Here is a 19,116-nt window from a genome sequence, read left to right as displayed (position 1 = left end):
CTGTACATGCACAGGAAGCAAAATTTTGGCGATTTTTTTTTTTTTGCTTCCGCACATGCACAGAAGCAAAAAAACCCACCAAAATCTCGCACAGACTCATGTCCCCCCCCATCCTGCGCATGAACAGAAGCAAGCTCTCACTTGGACGCATGCGTGCTCATGCCGTAGACGCAGAGCTATGGGCGCAACTCAATTTTCGTCGCCAATATGATGGTGGTGTCAATTGTACCAGCAGGAACCCGCTACTGGGTGGGGGGAGCTGGACTTGCAGACCTCAAAGGACCCTTTTTTCACCACCGCTTCTAGGAATCCTTCTTCCTCCCGCAGAGTTACATACCTTGCAGTTTCCGATTCAATTCCAGTTTCTCCCGTTCCAGCTGACGGAGCCTTTTCTCAAGCCGGCTGATGCTGGAGCTGGTGGGGGGAGATACCGGAGGTCTCTCGGGGAAGGGTCTACAGGGACAACAGAGACAAGGAGCTCTGAATCAATGGAAACCTGTCTGCCCCCAAGGGCAAGAAAATCAGCAGGAGGCAAGAAAAACATTGGTGGGAAATCGATGGGTCTCGTGTGGGGACACCATACACCCCTTCCGGGGGTCACAGCCACTCTGGGTCCTGCTCACAGCAGCTGTTGGGGCCTGGATGGGTGTCAACAAACTCAAACTCAACCCAGACAAAACGGAGTGGCTGTGGGTCTTGCCTCCCAAGGACAATTCCATCTGTCCGTCCATCACTCTGGGGGGAGAATCATTGACCCCCTCAGAGAGGGTTCACAACTTGGGCGTCCTCCTCGATCCACAGCTCACATTAGAGAAACACCTTTCAGCTGTGGCGAGGGGGGCGTTCGCCCAGGTTCGCCTGGTGCATCAGTTGCGACCCTATTTGGACCGGTAGTCACTGCTCACAGTCACTCATGCCCTCATCACCTCGACTACTGTAACGCTCTCTACATGGGGCTACCTTTGAAAAGTGTTCGGAAACTTCAGATTGTGCAGAATGCAGCTGCGAGAGCAATCATGGGCTTTCCCAAAAATGCCCGTGTCACACCAACACTCTGCAGTCTGCATTGGTTGCCGATCAGTTTCCGGTCACAATTTAAAGTGTTGGTTATGACCTATAAAGCCCTTCATGGCACCGGACCAGATTACCTCAGGGACCGCCTTCTGCCGCACGAATCCCAGCGGCCAGTTAGGTCCCACAGAGTGGGTCTTCTCCGGGTCCTGTCAACTAAACAATGCCACTTGGCGGGACCCAGGGGAAGAGCCTTCTCTGTGGCGGCCCCGACCCTCTGGAACCAACTCCCCCCAGAGATCAGAATTGGCCCCACCCTCCTTGCCTTTCGTAAGCTACTTAAAACCCACCTCTGCCGCCAGGCATGGGGGAATTAAGACTTTTTCTCCCCCTAGGCCGTCACAACTGTATATATGGTAGAGACCTCTTCCCATTAGCCTGAATGCAGAGCCCAGCAATACACAAGTGTGAAAAATTCCCTTTAATCCACAACCCTGGGAAGCATATATTTCCCTGAGCATCTTCCATTCAAATGAAATATCCCAATCCCCCCCCCTAAACCATTCCCCCAAGGTGAAGGGAACGCAAGATGCTTAATGACAGGACATACGTTGCAAAACATCTGTTGATGCAGGCAATGCTAATAAATCAAATCCCCAAGACACACACCCCCCTTCTCTTGGCTGAATGGCAGAGTCACTCTTTTGGGACTCTGACCGAATGCCTCGCTGAAATCTAAGTATATTATGTCCACAGTATTTCCCCGGTCTACTAATTTAGTCACTATGTTGAAGAATGAAATAAGATTGGTTTGGCCTGATCTGCTTTTAACAAACCCAGGCTGACTGTTAGTTATTGCTTTAGTTGTTTGGAGATGTTGGCAGATTATTTTTTTAAAAAATCTTTTCCAGTATCTTCCTGTGAATTCATTCAGTAAAACTTATTTGCTGCGAAACAGGCTAGGTCTGCAATTCCCAAACTGCAGCAAAATTTTAAAAAAATGAAAAAATGAAAAAAAAATCACAATGTTTTTGTTGTTACAACCACAATAGAGTCCCCAATTCTGTGGCTGTGAGTTTTGCCCCAATGTATAACCTTTCTGTGCCACAGTTATATAATAATAATAATAATAATAATAATAATAATAATAATAATAATAATAATAATAATAATATGTTTGTTTGTTTATTCACTCACTCACTCACTCACTCACTCACTCACTCACTCACTCACTCATTCATTCATTTGACTTCCATCCCACCCAATCCCGAAGGACTCAGGGAGACTTAAAACAGTATAAAATAGAAGACAATAAAAAGTAGTCAAATATAAAAACTGAGTTATAAAGCCATTAATTAAAAACCCTAATAAACATGATATACTAACCCAGCATGCATACTAAGCATTCATACAATTTGTTCCTGATTGTTATTGGTTCATGGCCCTCAGGCTTTCGTGGCCTTATGGAAAACCAATAGGGTGTGAGCAGTACAGACATCAGGAGGGAGTTGATTCCATAGAGCTGGGGCGGCAACAGAGAAGGCCCTCCTCCATGGTCCCGCCAACCTGCATTACTTAGTAGACGGGACCTGGAGGAGGCTGTGTGCTCTTATAGATCTCTGAGAGGTATATGGCAAGAGACGGCCCAGTAAATAGTCTGGCCTTGAGCCATAGAGGGCTTTATAGGTGATAACCAACACCCTGAATTGTGCCCAGAGACTAATAGGAAGCCAGTGCAGGTCGTGGAGCACAGGTGTTATATGGGTGTACTGAGGTACACTCATGACAGCTTGCGCAGCTCCATTCTGGACAATTTGGAGTCTCTGAACACGCTTCAAGTGTAGCCCCACATAGAGTGCATTGCAATAATCAAGACGGGAGGCGATGAGGGCCTGTGCGTAGAGCCTCCTGGTGCAGGGAGGGCCGCAACTGGTAAACCAGAGGAACCTTTGCAAAGGCCCCCCTGGCCACAGCTGAAAGGTTGTGATCAAGGCTTAGCTGTGGATCCAGGAGGACCCCCAAGTTGCAGTCCCCATCTGAGGGGGGTCAAGATTTCTCCCCCAAGAACAATGGACGAACAGATCGAATAGGCTTTAGGAGGAAATGCCCACAGCCACTCGGTCTTCTCTGGGTTGAGCTTGAATGGTTTAAATGGTTGTTAAGGGAACCTTGCTTCACTATGACCGTCATAAATACAATTCACTTGCCAATCCGATGCATATTTTGGCGACGTGACCACAAGGTGCTGCAAAGGTCATTAAGAATTTCCTGATGGTCAGAGCGATCAACCAGTGGAACGGTCTGCCAGTGGAGGTTATGAACTCCCCAACTTTGGACATTTTCAACAGGCGATTGGACTGTTATTGGGCTGGTGTGCTGTAGGATTTCCTGCTTAAGCTGGGGGTTGGACTTGATGACCTGCAAGGTCCCTTTCAACTCTAATAAATAAATTTAAAACATTTTAAAAGTGTGAAAAATGGTAATCAGTCACTTTTCTTTGCGATGATGTAACTTCAAACGTTGTAAGTTGAGGACCGCCTGTATTCATAATTCAGAAACCTTCCATAAACTGGGGAGAATGTTCACCAGTTCCAACTAACATTTGAAACCTCCTTTTAATACATGCAAGTTTTGGCTGTTTGAATACGGCAGCCTGCAAAACAGCTGCAAAAAAACATTATTATGGAAAGCATCAGAAATTCCCAACAAATAGAAAGGCCAAATCATCCAGCCAAGCAGGAAGCAGATGGCTGCAGCTCCCTATTGGCTGGCTGGCTGGCAGCAGTTTTGAGATAGACTGCTGCTGAAGCTGGAGGCTCCACGCTGCCCAGAGCACCAGAAAGGAACAGCCGGAGGAGAGCAAAACAAAATAACGCCACCGTACTCACATCCCGGAGGTGTAGGTGAATCCAACGAAGGGGAGGTGGTGGGCCGAGAACGTGGCATGGGAGATCGGCGGAAGAGTCTCCTAAAAATCAGGAATGGAGGAAGAAGATCAGGGACCAATTCCCCCCCACCCCCTCCAAATGACCACATAGGCAAGGGAGGACGGAGGGTGTCACTGCGGGGGCTTTCTTGAAGGGTCTATATTCAAAATTAAGCAGAGGGGCTCTTTCCCGTTGCACACCCACACCAGGGGTAGGTTCCTCCCTGTTCGGACCAGATCACCTGAACCGTTAGTGACCCGCTGGTGATGTGAAGATGGCGTCATGGATCCAGTTCTGTCTGTGCCGGTCCATGCGCACCACCAATGTTTTTACAGATTTTTTGGTGATTTTGGGGGTATTTGGATGGCTTCTTCTGAGTATGCACAGAAGTGAATTTGCACAAGGGGATGTGAAAGATCCAGTGTTGGGTTTCTTTAGAACTGTTAGTAAGTCAGCGATGATGTCACGGAGCCAGTTCTGTCAGTGTCTCCATGGGCGCAGCCATCTTGGATTTGGAAATTTTTGCTTCTGTACATGCACAGAAACTAAACATTTTTTAGATGCACACGCACGACGCAACCGTGAACAAACCGGCAGCAAAAGCATCCAGAACCCAGTGAAGGGCTACAATTTTTTTTACTACAGCACTGTGGGCGTGGCTTATTTTGTGGGTGTGGCTTGCAGACCATGTGACCAGGTGGGAGTGTCTTGAAGGTCATGTGGCTTAAAGGTCATGTGACTGGCTTAAAGGTGGCCAACTCATGTCAAGGGGAGGGGCAGGGTTAGGCCTCTCCTCACCTCAAAGAGATACAATTTCCCTATCTATTTAATATTACTGAACATCCAAAATATACTATTTCATTCTATGTTGTTAGCCGCCCCGAGTCTGCGGAGAGGGGGGGCAAACAAATCCAATTAATAATAATAATAATAATAATAATAATAATAATAATAATAATAATACATCCTGATTGTGGAGAAAAAGAAAGTATGGATCATCAACATCGCAATCCCAGGAGACAGCAGAATTGAGGAGAAGCAGCTAGAGAAATTATACGAAGATCTAAGAATCAAGCTGCAACAACTCTGCCATAAGCCAGTGAAAGTGGTCCCAGTGATACTTGGCACACTGGGCGCAGTGCCAAACGATCTCAGCAGACATTTTAAAACCACCGGAATTGACAAAATCTCCATCTGTCAATTGCCAAAGGCCGCTTTACTGGGATCAGCAAACATAATTTGCTGCTACATCACGCAGTCCTAGGTGCTTGGGAAGCACCCGACTGGTGACGAAATACGAAATCCAACATAGTGATCTCATTTGCTGTGTTGTATTGACATACTACTACTACTACTACTACTACTACTACTACTAATAATAATAATAATAGTAATAATAATTATAATTATAATTATAATTGAAAGTGGTCCCAGTGGTACTTGGCACGCTGAGCACAGTGCCAAAGGATCTCAGCGGACATTTGAAAACCACCGGAATTGACAAAATCTCCATCTGTCAATTGTAAAAGGCCGCTTTACTGGGATCGGCAACATAATTTGCCGCTACATCACACAAGTCTTAGGTGCTTGGGAAGCGCCCGACTGGTGATGAAATACAAAATCCAGCATAGTGATCTCGTTTGCTGTGTTGTATTGAAATAATAATAATAATAATAATAATAATAATAATAATAATAATAATAATAATAATAATAATAATAATAATAATAATAATAATAATTGTTGCAAGCCGCCTTGAGTCCCATAGGAGTGGCCGGCATAGAAGTCAAATAAATAAATAGACAGACAGGCAGACAGATAGATTGTATCCCTTTGTTAATGAAATTTAGGATTGCATTGGCTTTTCTGGCTACTGCTTCACACTGCTACCGTGTTTCCCCGATAGTAAGACACTCCCGATTGTAAGACGTATCAGGGGTTTCAGGGGGATCGGCTAATATAAGCCGTACCCCGAAAGTAAGACATATGTCTTACTTTCGGGGAAACACGGGGGTATTGCCGGGGGGGGAGCCCGATGACGTCGCTTCCTTTGCCTCGCCGCGGCGCCACCGCCTCTTCCCCTGCCGAGGCTCGGTTGCAAGCGGCCAGCGAGGCCGACCGGCTCCGAGGCGAGCGGCCGGAGCTGCGCCCTCCTTCGCCCGCCTCCTGTCCTACCCTACCCAACCCTACCCTATTCTATTCTACTCGTAGACAGGTAAGTAGGCAGGCAGGCTGGCAGACAGACTGATAGGAGGGAGGGAGGGGGAGAAGGAGAGGGAAAGAAGGAAGGAAAAAGCCATGATGATTTAATGGTTAGAATGCAGCATTGCAGGCTAACTAACTGCTCACAGCCTGCAACTTAATCCTATCAGCTCCAGGTTGACTCAACCTTCCCTCCTGCCGTGGTCACTAAAATAAGGACCCTGATTGTTGGGGGCAAGAGGCTGACTCTATAAACAGTTTAGGGAAGGCTATAAGGTACTGTACTGTGAAGTGGGAGATAAGTGCTGTTGCTATGTTACTAACAACTGCAAGGATTCACTTAACAGCCGTGGCACGGAAAGGTTATAAAATGGGGCAAGATTCACTCCACAACTCTCTCGCTTCGCCGCAGAAATGTTGGGTTCAGCTGTGGTTGTAAGTCGAGGACTAACCTGCACGGCCACCGAACATAATTTACCACCTTAATTCTCGGCTCGATTATGGTCTTAAATGGAGGGTGACTTGCTCTTCAGGGGGCGTGTGAATGTTTTGTTTTTTGTAATAGTGAACCCTCCCATATCCTGTGACTCCCTACTTTTCCATTCTAGCCCAAAAGGGTGGCATGGATGATGTCATCAGTCATAAATGAAGAACTACTTGCATTTGAGGGCTGTATGCCACCAAATTTCATTTTAATGCCTGCCGATTAGTGTACCTTGAAAGCAACAAACTTAAACTTAAAAGTTATTCTGAATTTAAGGTAGTGATGGCGAACCTTTTTGATTCGCCCACCAAAAGAGGGGTGGGGGTGGGTGCATGTGCCCACACCCCTTCCCTGCCCCCCCGCCCTGTGCTGCCCCCCTGCGCAAGCACACAGGCCTTTTCTGAAGCTTGGTAGGCAGTGGTGGGTTCATATAGGTTTGGTCCTGATGCAATTTTCAGCCACTCTGTTGGAAGAAGCCCTCTGGCCCACCTTCGTATTAATCCCTTCATCCTAAGAGAGAGTTATTGTTAATGGCGAGTATTCTGTGCAGAGACAGGTTACAAGCGGTGTGCCACAAGGGTCTGTTCTGGGTCCTATTCTTTTTAATATGTTTGTGTGTGACATAGGGGAAGGTTTGGTAGGGAAGGTTTGCCTATTTGCCAATGACTCTAAAGTGTGCAATAGGGTTGATATTCCTGGAGGGGTCTGTAATATGGTAAATGATTTAGCTTTACTAGATAAATGGTCAAAGCAATGGAAACTGCAGTTTAATGTTTCCAAACGTAAAATAATGCACTTGGGGAAAAGGAATCCTCAATCTGAGTATTGCATTGGCAGTTCTGTGTTAGCAAAAACTTCAGAAGAGAAGGATTTAGGGGTAGTGATTTCTGACAGTCTCAAAATGGGTGAGCAGTGTGGTCGGGCAGTAGGAAAAGCAAGTAGGATGCTTGGCTGCATAGCTAGAGGTATTACAAGCAGGAAGAGGGAGATTGTGATCCCCTTATATAGAGCGCTGGTGAGACCACATTTGGAATACTGTGTTCAGTTCTGGAGACCTCACCTACAAAAAGATATTGACAAAATTGAACGGGTCCAAAGACGGGCTACAAGAATGGTGGAAGGTCTTAAGCATAAAACGTATCAGGAAAGACTTAATGAACTCAATCTGTATAGTCTGGAGGACAGAAGGAAAAGGGGGGACATGATCGAAACATTTAAATATGTTAAAGGGTTAAATAAGGTCCAGGAGGGAAGTGTTTTTAATAGGAAAGTGAACACAAGAACAAGGGGACACAATCTGAAGCTAGTTGGGGGAAAGATCAAAAGCAACGTGAGGAAATATTATTTCACTGAAAGAGTAGTAGATCCTTGGAACAAACTTCCAGCAGACGTGGTTGGTAAATCCACAGTAACTGAATTTAAACATGCCCGGGATAAACATATATCCATCCTAAGATAAAATACAGAAAATAGTATAAGGGCAGACTAGATGGACCATGAGGTCTTTTTCTGCCATCAGTCTTCTATGTTTCTATGTTTCTATGTTTCTAAGAACAACCGAGAAGCTCCTTCTCAGGAGACGCCAGAAAAAAAAACCCACTGAAAATTGCATCAGTGGGTTCATACCGATACGGCACTCAGTATGAACTCATCACTGCTGCGAGGTGGAAAAAATGCCCAAACGGGCAGACCAGAAGTACGTTTTTCTGAACTTCCGGTTTGTTTGTTGGAGGATTTTTTGCCTCCGGGGCTTCAGGAAAGGTTCCCTGAAGCTTTGGTGGGTTAAATGGCCTTTCCCAAGGCTGAAAAGCAGCTTGCCAGTGCATGCATACACGCTGGAGCTGAAACCTAGCTAAGCCTGGTGCGCCCTCCGATATGCCATAGGTTCGCCATCACGGATCTAAGGTGTAAGCAAATTAATGAGTGGATTAGATTGGATTTCAGTGGCATTTTTAGGTTTACGCTTGACCAGAAATGAAGCCTGCAACCTAGGGCAGTGGCACCAAGCATGGGTTGCCAGCCCATCGTGGCATTTGTCTGGAGGACAGAAGGAAAAGGGGGGACATGATCGAAACATTTAAATATGTTAAAGGGTTAAATAAGGTCCAGGAGGGAAATGTTTTTAATAGGAAAGTGAACACAAGAACAAGGGGACACAATCTGAAGTTAGTTGGGGGAAAGATCAATAGCAACATGAGAAAATATTATTTTACTGAAAGAGTAGTAGATCCTTGGAACAAACTTCCAGCAGACGTGGTAGATAAATCCACAGTAACTGAATTTAAACATGCCTGGGATAAACATATATCCATCCTAAGATAAAATACAGAAAATAGTATAAAGGCAGACTAGATGGACCATGAGGTCTTTTTCTGCCATCAGACTTCTATGCTTCTATTTCCTTTTTCTCCTGTAGGTGTCAAGGTTTCCATCAGATGTCAAATTCGATCATCCCCACCACTCTCTAAGGCAGAGAGATCAGGGTCTGCTTGGCAACTGCTTGGGTTCCCACCCATCTTGTACACACACCTACTGGTCTAGCACGGCCCTTTGGCAATCACACTTGACATCACAAATCATTACCGCTTCTTTAAGGGTGTCGTCGTCGACATCGAAGTTGGAGGTGTCAGCTGGACTGGCCACCTCGGGGACCAGAGGCGGAGGGCTATTGCGGAGGTCCTCCCAGGAGATGCCCTCGAAGAAGGGGTGACGCGTGAAGTCCTCGATGCCTTTCTGGCCCAGACGGACTTCTTGGCGACACAAGAGCTCGCGGATCAGGTCCTTGGCGCTCTCAGAGACGTCGGTGATATCCGTGGGGAACTGCAGGTGGTCCTGCAAGAGGAAACAGAAGAGGGGATGCAAGGGGGCAATGTCTCAGGGGGTCTAACTGCTACCCTTGGACCATAGGGGGCACTGTACTCTAGAAACCAAAATTCCTGCAGTAAACAGGATCATGAAAACAACAGATCAGGGTTTAAGCAAGGGCAAGAGGGAGGTTGCACACCTGACTACTAGCTGTAGTCTGTTCAGTATCAGGTTGCTACCCGGTACAGGTCACACTGAGACGCAGCTCTAAGTCGCAGCTCTAAGTCGCAGTAAAATTTTGCTTCTGTGCATGCACAGGAAGCAAAATCTTGTGAGGGGATGTGCACACATGCAAGATTTTGGCAAAAAAAATGCCAAAATCCCACACTTGCATGCATCCTCCTGCAAGATTTTACTTCCTGCACATGCGTAGAAGTAAAATCTTGCGGGGGCATGCATGCACGCACGCCGGCAACCAGAAGCTGTGCGCGCATTGCACGGTAGTAGCAACCCCCGCCTCGGTTCTATTAATACAGGGTGACTTGCAATCATTTATTTAATAATAATAATAATAATTAATAATAATAATAATAATAATTAATAATAATAAAAACCTATAAAGCCCTTCATGGCACCGGACCAGATTATCTCAGGGACCGCCTTCTGCTGCACGAATCCCAGTGACCAGTTAGGTCCCACAGAGTAGGTCTTCTCCGGATCCCGTCAACTAAACAATGTCGCTTGGTGGGACCCAGGGGAAGAGCCTTCTCTGTGGCGGCCCCGGCCCTCTGGAACCAACTCCCCCCCAGAGATTAGAGTTGCCCCCACCCTCCTTGCCTTTCGTAAGCTTCTTAAAACCCACCTCTGCCGCCAGGCATGGGGGAACTGAGATACGCTTTCCCCCTAGGCCTTTACAATTTTATGCATGGTATGTCTGTACGTATGTTTGGTTTTTTATAATAATGGGTTTTTAATTGTTTTAATATTGGATTGTTTATGTGCTGTTTTTATTACTGTTGTTAGCCGCCCCGCGTCTACGGAGAGGGGCGGCATGCAAATCCAATCAATAAAAATAAAAATAAAAATAAAAATAAAAATTTATTAGATTTGTATGCCGCCCCTCTCCAAAGACTCAGGGCGGCTCACAACAATAATAATAACAATGTTACAATGGAAACAAATCTAATATTAAAAAACAGCTTAAAAACCCATCATTTAAAAACCATGCAACACACGCATACCATACATAGTGACCATTTAAAGTTGCAACGGCAGTGAAAAAACTGATTTGTGAGCATTTTTTACTCTTATGACCACTGGAGCACCTCCATGGTGGCATGATCACAATTCAGATGCTTGGCAAGCGAGTCAGAGTTATGACGCTTGCTGTGCTCCCCTTTTACGACCTTCTGGTTCAGCAAAGTCCATGGGAGAGCTGGATTCACTTAACAACCGTGTTACCGACTTCACACCTGCAGGGATTCACTGAACAGCTGCGGCAAGTAAAGTTGTAAAACGGATCAAAGCTCGCTTCATAACTGTCTCGCTCAGCAACGAACGTTCTGGGCCAAACGGCGGCCATACTTTTGTGCCACTGCTGGACGGAGAACAAAGACCCTGCCGTGGGATCATTCGAGGTGACTTGGGAAAGCGAGCCAAGCTACGCAGGGAGGGGAAGTGGGAACGTTCACTCACACCCAGGGTTGGCAGCCAATTTGACTCAGGGAGGGAGTTGCCCGCATCTTTTGCCCAAGGCAAAAAAGTGTGGTCCATCAGCTACTGAATGGGTGCAAAATCCAGCCTGACAAATGGTAAATGTGCTTTGTGGTCATTGGCCACCGGCCGCTCCAGCAGCCGAATCAGAGGAGGAGCAGCAGGTGTGGGAGTCAGGAGCAGCATTAAAGCAACCAGAGGGAGAAGAGGGAATGGAGCTGGCAGAGATAGAGAGAGACAGAGGTGGAGCCTGGGCCATCCGTCAGCCCTCAGATAGAGAGTCAACAGTCCCCAGGTCTGGAGGTGGCTGATGAGGAACAGGAGGAACGGCTGGGCCCAGTGCCTGACATGCAGATGCTCAGAATGGAGAGGAGAGCAGTGGAAATCTATGGGATGGTCCTTGGCACTGAAGACCCAATATTGCTAGCATAGCTCTGGGGATAAACGGCAGTGGGATGGAGATGAATAGATGGAGCAGACAACTTATTCATTTCCCTGCCAGACTGACTGGTTAGTCTGCAGTGAGAGAAGCATTTGCCGGCAAACCAGTAATTGAGCCGAGGTGGCGCAGCAGGTAGAGTGCTGTACTGCAGGCCACTGAAGCTGACTGTAGATCTGAAGGTCAGCGGTTCAAATCTCATCACCGGCTCAAGGTTGACTCAGCCTTCCATCCTTCCGAGGTGGGTAAAATGAGGACCCGGATTGTGGAGGCAATAGGCTGGTTCTGTTTTTAAAAAGTGCTATTGCTAACATGTTGTAAGCCGCCCTGACTCTAAGGAGAAGGGCGGCATAAAAATCAAACAAACAAACAAATAAATAAATAGATTCCTACTGGAACAGTAAAGGACATCACACCAGTAGGAAAAATTGAGCTGCGCGCACAGTTTTGGGTGTCCTGCCTGCGCACATGTGCATCCCAGTGTGTTGAGCATGTGGCGAGGGGGAGGGGAGATGGGACGGACGCCTCCTGCAAGCACTTTGCCGGTCAAAACAGCAAAGTTTGGGCTGCCAAAGGAACCACGGGCTGGTCCTTTGCTATTTCCAGGCCGGCAGGCGCGGGTTGCTGCTAGTGCCACTACCGGTGTAATGCACGCAAATCCCGCCTGGCTCACCTCGTGGTTCATGATCTTGCCGTACGTCTCCACCAGGGACTCGGCGTAGAAAGGGGTTTCTCCAAAAAGCAGCTCATACATGCAGACCCCCAGAGACCACCAGTCACATTCAGGGCCGTATTTGCCCTTTCGGTCCTCCATGGCTTGCAGAATCTCTGGGGAGATATAATCAGGGGTGCCCACCGCCACCGAGGACTCCACCTGGGGTGGGGGGAGATGGGAAGGGGAGCCCAGTTCAGATTCTGCCGAATTTATCCTATGGATTAAGATCTAAAAAGAGCCTTTGAAATCAGTGTTTTTCAAGCTCGGCAACTTTTGGAAGGGTGAAATTCTGGGAGTTGCGGTCCACATGTCTTAAAGGTGCCAAGGTTGAAAAACGTGGCTTTATACAAACGTTTATTTATTTGTAGCACAGCTACATACATGACATACATAAGTCATGTGTTGGCTTGACGACATCATGACAACATGGGTTATCATTTGACACCCAAAACCACTCCTTGCTGCAGCCCCCTCCCCTCTAGTTACACCAGTTTAACTCTGAATCTGGATTAACTTTAAACCTGGCTAAACTCTAAACTTGGTTAAGGTCCAAATTTGGCTTAATTCTGAGTCTGGCTTAGCTCTATACCTGGCTTAATTCAAACCTAGCTTAACTTTAATAATAATAATAATAATAATAATAATAATAATAATAATAATAATAATAATAATAACAACAACAACAACAACAACAACAACAACAACAATTTATTAGACTTGTATGCCGCCCCTCTCCAAAGACTCGGGGCGGCATACAAGTCTATTAAATTATTATTATTATTATTATTATTATTATTATTATTATTATTATTATTATTAAACCTGACTTAATTTTAAACATAGCTTATCTCTAAACATGGCTTAGTTTTAAACATGGCTTAATTCTAAACTTGGCTGTGCTCTAAACTTGGTCTTACTTTAACAAAACATGTCATGTGCAGCTAAACAGACCATCTTCAGGAAATGAACTGGCTCCCACTAAAACCGATGCCCACAATAAACTGGCAAAGACCCCACCCTCTTCAGGCTGACCCCAGTTCCCTGCCTGGGGCCCCTCTCTATGCCATGGCCATCCAGGCTAGCCTTCCCCAATCAGGCCTGTGTGTCGATCCCCATCAGACCCCTGCGCAAACTTACCGTGCCATCTGGACCTAGGCGAAGACAGGACCCAAAGTCAGCCAGGTGAATGTGCCCGCTAGTGTCAATCAAAATATTGTCCGGCTTGATGTCCCTGTGGAGAGATGGACCCTCTTTGGTAAGTGGTGGGACCTCAGGAAATTAGAAAGCTTGGAAGACTGTGGGACCCTTGGGGAAGGACCAGGTAGCCCCTTAAACATGGGAGGGGGGTTGGCTTTTAGAGCCCTGGTTACACAGTGGTTAAGTGCAGGATTGCAGGCTGACTCTGCCCACTGCCTGGAATTCAAATCTCACCAGGCTCAAGGTTGACTCAGCCTTCTGTCTTTCCGAGGTGGGTAAAATGAGGACCCAGATTGTTGGGGGCAAGAGGCTGACTGTGTAAACTGCTTAGAGAGGACTATAAAAGCACTGTGAAGCAGTTATGGACCAAACAGGGGGAAAAATGGGAAAGCAGGTCAGTTTAGACATCTCGGACTCTTTGCAAACATCATGGGTTCCCAGCTAGCGTGATCTCTTGGTAGGGGTTTGCAAATATGGTGGACCCCTCGCCCCCACTATGGCGGTTACAACATTGCTGTGTTATTTTCTTTCTCATTTTCTGTAAGCCTTCCTGGAAATCAACAAGCAAGGAGAAAGCAGTGTGTGCAGCAAGGGTTTGTTTGGTCTCATTCTCCAAAGAATACAAATCGTTATTTTCCAAAGCCCCAGAAGGCCAGACAAGGAGCAATGGATGGAAGCTGATCAAGGAGAGATTCAACTGGAAATAAGGAGGAATTTTCTGACAGAGAGAATAATTAACCCATGGAACAGAAGTTGCCTTCGGAAGTTGTGGGAGCTTCATCACTGGAAGCTTTCAAAGAGACTGGGTTACTATCTATCAGAAATGGTGTAGGGTCTCCTGCTTGGGTGCGGGGGTTGGGCTAGATGACCTCCAAGGTCCCATCCAATTCTATTAATGTGATAAATCTGTTAAATCTGCATGGATTGATTGATTGATTGATTTTCAGTAGTTGGCCATCTCAGTAAATGACTCCGGGCACCTTGCAATTCAGCAGATGTTCTACATTTAAAAATGTAAAAAGCATCATCAAACAATAAAAACAAAGCCCACCATTAAAAGCAGTGGAAAAGGTTAAAAGGTCTAATTTGAAATCAACACAAGAGCCAATTGTTGGTTTTACTGTGACTCTGGACTGGCAATTTTTGGTGGGGCATGTAGACAAAAGTCTTAAGGTGACAGATTCTCCAATATCAGGAAGGTCTGGCCAATCAATTTTTCTGTTATATAGGAAATCCTCAACTTATAACTGTTGGTTTAGTGACCGTACAATAGTTATGATAGCAATGAACAAAGTGACTGCCAACTCTGTTCTGACCTATTTCATTCTGGTGCGCATGTGTGCATGTTCATCTGGAACTGCACGCACAGCTCCATTTTCGTTATCGGAACGCCGTCACGCACACCCCAATCCAGGTAGGAGCCCAATACTGGTCCCAATCCATGCCCAACGTTAACAGAAGGGAGAAGAGACTCACCTGTGGACGTACTGGAGCTGATGGAGGGAATGGATGGCCAGGACCATCTCCGCCAGGTAGAAGCAAGCCATGTCTTCTGGCAGCCGGTCCTCAAACTTGCTCAGCAGAGTGAGTAGGTCTCCTCCGGCGTAATAGTCCATCACCAGGTACTGTCAAAAGAACCGACAACCTCTACCATCTCTTCCCAACATGGATCTGAAGGTGGGGACTTCCCCTCCCAGGTTTTCCGTACCATGGAAAACATTCACCCTCATCTTCTGTCACGCGTACACCCTCATTCACACGTAACCTCAGCACAAGATGCAAGCAACTGGGTAAATGCACCTTATCTCATCGCATCTCAGACACTAACACCCTTGAAAATGTCCAAAGATACTTCACCAGAAGAGCCCTTCACTCCTCCACTCGAAATAGAATACCCTACGAGACTAGACTTTCAATCCTGGGCCTAGAAAGTTTAGAACTAAGATGCCTTAAACAAGATCTAAGTATTGCCCACAAGATCATATGCTGCAACGTCCTGCCTGTCGGTGACTACTTCAGCTTCAACCACAACAACACAAGAGCACACAACAGATTTAAACTTAATATTAACCGCTCCAAACTTGACTGTAAAAAAAATATGACTTCAGTAACCGAGTTGTTGAAGCGTGGAACTCATTACCAGACTCCATAGTGTCATCCCCAAACCCCCAACACTTTACACTTAGATTATCTACGGTTGACCTATCCAGATTCCTAAGAGGTCAGTAAGGGGCGAGTACAAGTGCACTAGAGTGCCTTCCGTCCCCTGTCCTATTGCTCTCCTATATCTCCTATACCTTTCCTCTATTCTTATATCTCTTCTTCTATTCCTTCATTGATATATTCTATTCCTATATCTTCTTTTCTATTATTTCTTAGATATATTTTACTATGAGTATCTCCTTTATAACCTTCATCATGTATTTTACTATGTGTATATTGATATATACCCACTAAAACCCTCATTGTGTATTCGACAAAATCAATCAATCAATCAATCAATCAATCAATCAATCAATATCTATTTATTAATTGGACTTCTAGGCCACCCTGTTCTGGAGACTCAGGGCACCTTACAACATGTAAAAAAAAACACACAATATAATGTGATAAATCCAATTATAAACTAATCTTAAAACCCAATTATTAAAAACCATACAAATACATTCATCCACATCACACTCTACGGCTCCAAGCCTGCCAGCAAAGGTGTGTTATTAAAGCCTTCCAAAAGGCCAGGAGGGTGAGACCAGTGTGAATCTCTGTGGGAAGTTGATTCCAAAGGACCAGAGCCACCACAGAGAAGGTCCTTCCCCTAGGGCCCACCAGACAGCATTGCTTGGCTGACGGGACCCGGAGAAGGCCAACTCTGTGAGCCCTGACCGGTCACTGGGATATGTGAGACAGAAGATGGTCCCGTAAGTAACCTAGTCCTATGCCATGTAGGGCTTTATAGGTCATAACCAACACTTTAAATTGCGTCCAGAGACCAATCAGTAACCAATGCAGCTTGCGGAGTGGTGTTGTGATATGGGTATACCTTGAAAGTCCCATGATGGCTTGGGCAGCTGCATTTTGCACTAACTGCAGTCTCCGAACGTTCTTTAAAGGTAGCCCCATGTAGAGAACATTGCAGTAATCGAACCTCGAGGTGATGAGGGCATAAGCGACTATGAGAAGAGACTCCCTGTCCAAACCTTCCCCCCACCCCATTTTTTATTTTATTCAAAAAAGATTAAAATGCAAAACCGAAAAAGAACAAAGACGAAACCAAACTACACAAAAACATTACAAAGGCTTTTGAATGCTAATTGAATCTATTGCAACAATCATAGCTCCCTCCCTACTTCCAAAGCAGGTTCAACATTTTACAAATTTCTACCTTTGTGAGCACTTAGATTTTTTTTGATTCACACCACACACAAACAATCTGTGATTTGGAAACCTAGGCTGGGTTTATAGCATGGCATGTGTGAATGGAGCAAATCAGGTTTGCAAAGCAAACAATTGACTCGGGAAGCCAAAATGGAGCCGGCAGCCATTTGCTCAAAACTCCTTTCTCTGTTCACCTCGTCCCCACGGTCCACCCCAGGGACGTAAACCACCAATGCTAGTTCCCAACAGACTGACGTCCGAGAGGAAACGCAGTGCAAAATCCCCGCAGGATTCAAAAACGTGTCTCGTCTCACCAAGTAGTGCTCGTCTTGGAAGGCGTAATGCAACGTGGTAATCCACTGCCGATCGCCGTGCACGAGGACGTCCCTTTCCTCTCGAAAACAAGCCGTCTGAAAGGAGACAGGTGCAGAAGGTGACGCTTAGCAAACCTGAAACCTCTGCTATCCGGGTGCAGAAAAACCGTAAAGCTGGTCCTCGACTTACGAACACAAGTGGGACCGGAATTTTGGTTGCAAATCAATGCGGTCGTAAGTCAAGGACTATTTTTCATTAAGTGGTGCAGTCATGAAATGGCGCAGTCATTAAGCAGGACATCACATGACTACAACTTGCAACCTTTTCTGTCTGCCTTGGTTTGTCAGAAACTGGTTGGAAATATCACAAAAACTATAAAATGTCAAATATTAATATGAAAGCAATCAATGAATATTATTATTATTATTATTATTATTATTATTATTATTATTATTATTATTTATTAGATTTGTATGCCGCTCCTCTCCGCAGACTCTCCTTAATAAGTCTTAATATCACCTTAATAAGTCCTAATTATAAAAATAATTCTTAGATCCCTGGTTAGGACTTGAATTATGAAGTTTTCACCCATCTTAAATTGTGACTCTAACTCTTCACTACTCACAATAATCATGCCGTATATTTTGGCGTATAAGATGCATCCTTTTACCTCTAAAACTTGGGTGCGTCTTATAACCGAATGCATGCAAGGAGGCGAGTCATAACTATAAATGCCTATAGAATGTTCAAATTATTAGACTTATTTTTTAAGACTGTCCTAGATAACTTAACAAAATGAAGAAGCTTTTTAAAACAAATGCTTGATCTGAAGAGGCCTATTGCACCTTCTTTTAAATAATACAGAATAATGTACACTTCCAGCAAGCCACATCAGTTTTTAAGATCTGTAAAAGTATAATCTGAAATGGAACAGTGTCCTGTTTTAGGATTAAGATGAGGCAGATGAGTCAAACCCTGAATTAGTCATGTTTGATATAATTTATTGAGGTTGTATGCTACCGATTCTCAACAACTCCGCAAGGCTCACAACCAAGAAAGAAATGACAATAATTTAATTTGAATTAGAAGAAGAAGAAGAGGATCTGTATGTGTGTGGGCATGCCACGGTTCAGATCCCCTTTCCCCCATCTTCTTTCAATCAACCAACCCACTTGATGGCTAATAGAGTTTCTGGATTTACGAAATGAAGGAATCAATGAAATATGGATCTATCTGTCATTCCTATCTGTCATTTTCTTGACAATGGCACAAAAAAATGGTTTAATGCTGCCTTTCTCCAGATGCTGTTCCAGTCGAGCTTGGCGGATCTCCTAGTGGTCTCCCATCCGAGCTTCTAACCCTAACTTGCTGAGATCACTGGTTTGACTTTGGCAGATGGGATCCAAAGGCCTGGGAATCGTCACCTCGCTTCTCTTCAGCATTTCCCACTTGTGCAGGATCTTCATGGCGTAGATTTTCTCTGTCTGCTTCATTCGCACGACGGCCACCTGGGAGGAGAGGACAGGACAGGGAGAGACCTTAAACTAAAAATATAGAATCAAAGAATAACTGAGCTGGGAGGGACCTTGGGGGTCATGTAGTCCAATGCCCTGCTCAAGCAGGAGACCACATATATCCGTGATAGCAAACTTATGGTAAGCACTTCCGGTTTGCCATTGTGCTGTTTTTTGCACTCCAGAGGGTTCGGGGAAGTTTCCTGAAGCCCCAGATTGCGAAAAACAGCACAATGCGCAAACTGGAAGTGCATTTTCCAAACCTCCATTTTGCCCATTGTGCTGCTTTTTGAACTCTGGAGCTTCAGGAAGCTTCCCTGAACCCTCCGGAGTGCAAAAAACAGCACTATGGCAAAATGGAAGTGTATTTTCCTGAACTTCCCTTTTGCCTGTTTGGGCTTCAGTAAGGCCTGTGCACA

The 19,116-nt window shown here is 45.4% G+C and overlaps 1 protein-coding gene across 1 annotated transcript in view; it reads right to left on the bottom strand.

Moving 5' to 3' along the window:
* The window catches only part of CDC42BPG (CDC42 binding protein kinase gamma), a 118,777-nt gene that overhangs the window by 63,772 nt on the left and 35,889 nt on the right, over positions 1-19,116 (bottom strand). The window contains exons 3-10 of the mRNA XM_070766526.1: positions 18,608-18,691; positions 17,183-17,278; positions 14,970-15,118; positions 13,434-13,527; positions 12,255-12,455; positions 9,208-9,456; positions 3,900-3,979; positions 338-453 (exon numbers count right to left, since the gene is read on the bottom strand). Coding sequence (XP_070622627.1) covers positions 338-453; positions 3,900-3,979; positions 9,208-9,456; positions 12,255-12,455; positions 13,434-13,527; positions 14,970-15,118; positions 17,183-17,278; positions 18,608-18,691 — 1,069 coding nt within the window. The remainder of the gene's footprint in view (positions 1-337; positions 454-3,899; positions 3,980-9,207; positions 9,457-12,254; positions 12,456-13,433; positions 13,528-14,969; positions 15,119-17,182; positions 17,279-18,607; positions 18,692-19,116) is intronic.

Source organism: Erythrolamprus reginae, chromosome 13 (assembly GCF_031021105.1).
Source record: "Erythrolamprus reginae isolate rEryReg1 chromosome 13, rEryReg1.hap1, whole genome shotgun sequence".
Lineage (NCBI taxonomy): Eukaryota > Metazoa > Chordata > Lepidosauria > Squamata > Dipsadidae > Erythrolamprus > Erythrolamprus reginae.
The sequence above is the reverse complement of the archived record's forward strand: the minus strand, read 5'-3'. Positions and strand labels throughout refer to the sequence as shown.